Genomic DNA, 2,500 nt, shown 5'->3' on the forward strand with positions numbered 1-2,500 from the left:
ATTAACTCTTTCCCTCTTATTAAGAGCGATATTTCATTTCTAATGCCAGACAATTTTACTCGTCTATTGGGGCTAGTTCATGGGTAAAAGCAAGTAAGCAATTTATGCATTTGTCATTGACCAATCAAAAACTCGTTATTCCATTAAGTATATAATAATTAACAATTATTTCATGAGTGCTCAGAGGAAATAAGGTGATAAATAGCGAATGAGGCACGTAGCGCTGAGTTGGCTATAATAACCTCATATCCAATATGAATGGAAGAATTGTTTTAGTATAAACTTCACGATTAAAACATTAAGGTAAACATTTGTGTTGTTGTTACATGATATTAAAACGCAAAATTATCGACAACGAGAATTAAGAGGTTTTGAACTTGACAGTTTCGTACCATTGACGGCATTGTCGAAAAGTTGCTGTATTTCGGAGGGAGACACTTCACCAAACTTGTTTTTTCAGCCATTTTACCGGAACAAAACTTAAACTTCGCGCCGAAATGTTTTTTTAGACACTGACACTTGGCGCACTGCTTACCACAACCTCGGTTATTCACTGATAATCGGGATTTGGGGAACCAATCAGAAAGCGGCTAGAAATGCAATAACCGGGAGTTGAGTATATACTAATGACTATTATTATTATACATCAGACTCACTATGAAAAATCTGATTGGTCGAGAGCATTCAATCAATTCATAATAGCTTGTGAACTTGACATGATAAATGTAATATCTGCTGCAGATATTACATTTATCATGTCAAGTTCAACGTCTACCTGGTTACTAAGCCCCTTGGAGTGTTCTCCTCAGAAACAAAATGGCTGAACGCTTCGCTTCTTTTTCTGAGGATGAATTATGTGAAAAATGTATAATAAAACAATTATTGAATTCGGTTTTCGCATGATATCATGAATTATCAAAACCTCGTGTCTCATGATATCATGCTCAACCTCATCCAATAATTGTTTATTGATAGCTGGTTGACAATCTACTGACCTTGCCTACAGATATACTTTACCATCTGTCCACCAACCTGATGTGCATGAATTTTATGAAATGTTGGTGACGTGTTGGTGATCTGCTGGCAATCTGTCAGCCAGATAAAATTATGTCCAGTGATGAACGTAATTAGCATCGCAGTGTCTCCTTGCTCTTCTCTTCAACTTCAACGTCGCTTGTGTTTAGGAATACAGACAATTTGAAGTCTCTAATAAGTGTTCCCTAAACTCTTCTCCTTGAGGAACACTAAACTGCTGCACTTAACCCTAACCTAAAAATAACGCCAACCACAACTCAAACCTTATTGTTATATAGTTGAAAATTTTCCCCCAAGAGCGTGCGCTCTCATTGTTTACTTCGAGGTCACATGACATCTAACAATAAAACTGTTTCCCGCCGAAAGTCTCTGAGCGGGCAACAGTGCAAAATCTATGACATCAGATGGTAACAGTGCACTGTTACCCGCGAATGTTGACCAGTTTTTTTTCCTTCGTATTTCGGGTGCGCCTCGGGGAAACATTGAGATTCTCGGGAAACAAAATGAACTGTTTCCCTCGGGACCAGTCATTAAGTGTTTATTGTTGTAAATGCTTAGGGTGTGAGGGACTCTGTTCGGGAATAAGAATACGTGGAGTGATGATTTAAAACGGTACGTCTGGCGTTTTGACACAACACTGAAGGATAATAAGGATATGTTTAAAATAACATTTTAGCAAGGTTTTTGACAATTTTAACCTGAATCTCTGTAAACACGATTCCATGTTCCAAGTTTTATTCCATGTATCCCTATAATTCTATTTCGGAATGGGTCCATCAAACGCACCCTTAGATATCAAAGTTAGGCTTGGAACCTATTTGTGCATTTCTGCACATAAATGTGTTTGTTACATCACATCCTTTACCTGTCCTAAGTTTCCTGCCTCAGCCAATGTTAGATTCTACAGTGTAGGTATTTAACATACTTTTCCCATCTTCAGTGCGTTGTTATTATTTGAAGTAGTGGAGAGGCTTTGATGATTCTCTTCTTGCTCCAGATTTGTATTTACATGGTGATAATTTGTCAGTGACCTGTCTTTTAAAGTGTCGGTCTATCGTTGGCCAACCATCGATTAAGATTCTCTTGTGTATCTCAAGTTGCTCTAGAAGATAAAACAAATAAGCTTTAAATCATACTTGGAACATAAATGAGCTACTAGCTACTGGGCTATAAATATGACTTCATTCTGTGCTTTCCCTTTTCGAACTGTAACCGCACGTTACACCTTGTTTTTCTTTTTTTCTTGTTCAAATGTGGCCCTCTTTGGTGAATTTAAGTACTGTCAGAAACCCATATGGGTTTCTGGTACTGTACTATAAGAAAACATGGGCCTTTACCATATGGCTTGTGAGTTTTGTTTTTAGTGTTGATTCCCAGCAGTGATTTCTCTGTTATTTTGTTTTCTCTCGTACATATAGTGCCTGCTGAAATAAGAGCTCGTGGAACCGAAGCAGAGTTGGCCTAC

At 37.8% G+C, this 2,500-nt stretch overlaps 1 protein-coding gene across 1 annotated transcript in view; it reads left to right on the forward strand.

Annotated features, from left to right (window-relative positions):
• The window catches only part of LOC138000587 (uncharacterized), a 33,745-nt gene that overhangs the window by 20,141 nt on the left and 11,104 nt on the right, over positions 1–2,500 (forward strand). The window contains exon 11 of the mRNA XM_068847114.1: positions 2,454–2,500. This exon is cut by the window's right edge and continues 360 nt beyond it. Within this exon, the coding sequence (XP_068703215.1) occupies positions 2,454–2,500 (47 nt within the window). The remainder of the gene's footprint in view (positions 1–2,453) is intronic.

This window comes from Montipora foliosa, chromosome 4, assembly GCF_036669935.1.
Source record: "Montipora foliosa isolate CH-2021 chromosome 4, ASM3666993v2, whole genome shotgun sequence".
NCBI classification, from domain to species: domain Eukaryota; kingdom Metazoa; phylum Cnidaria; class Anthozoa; order Scleractinia; family Acroporidae; genus Montipora; species Montipora foliosa.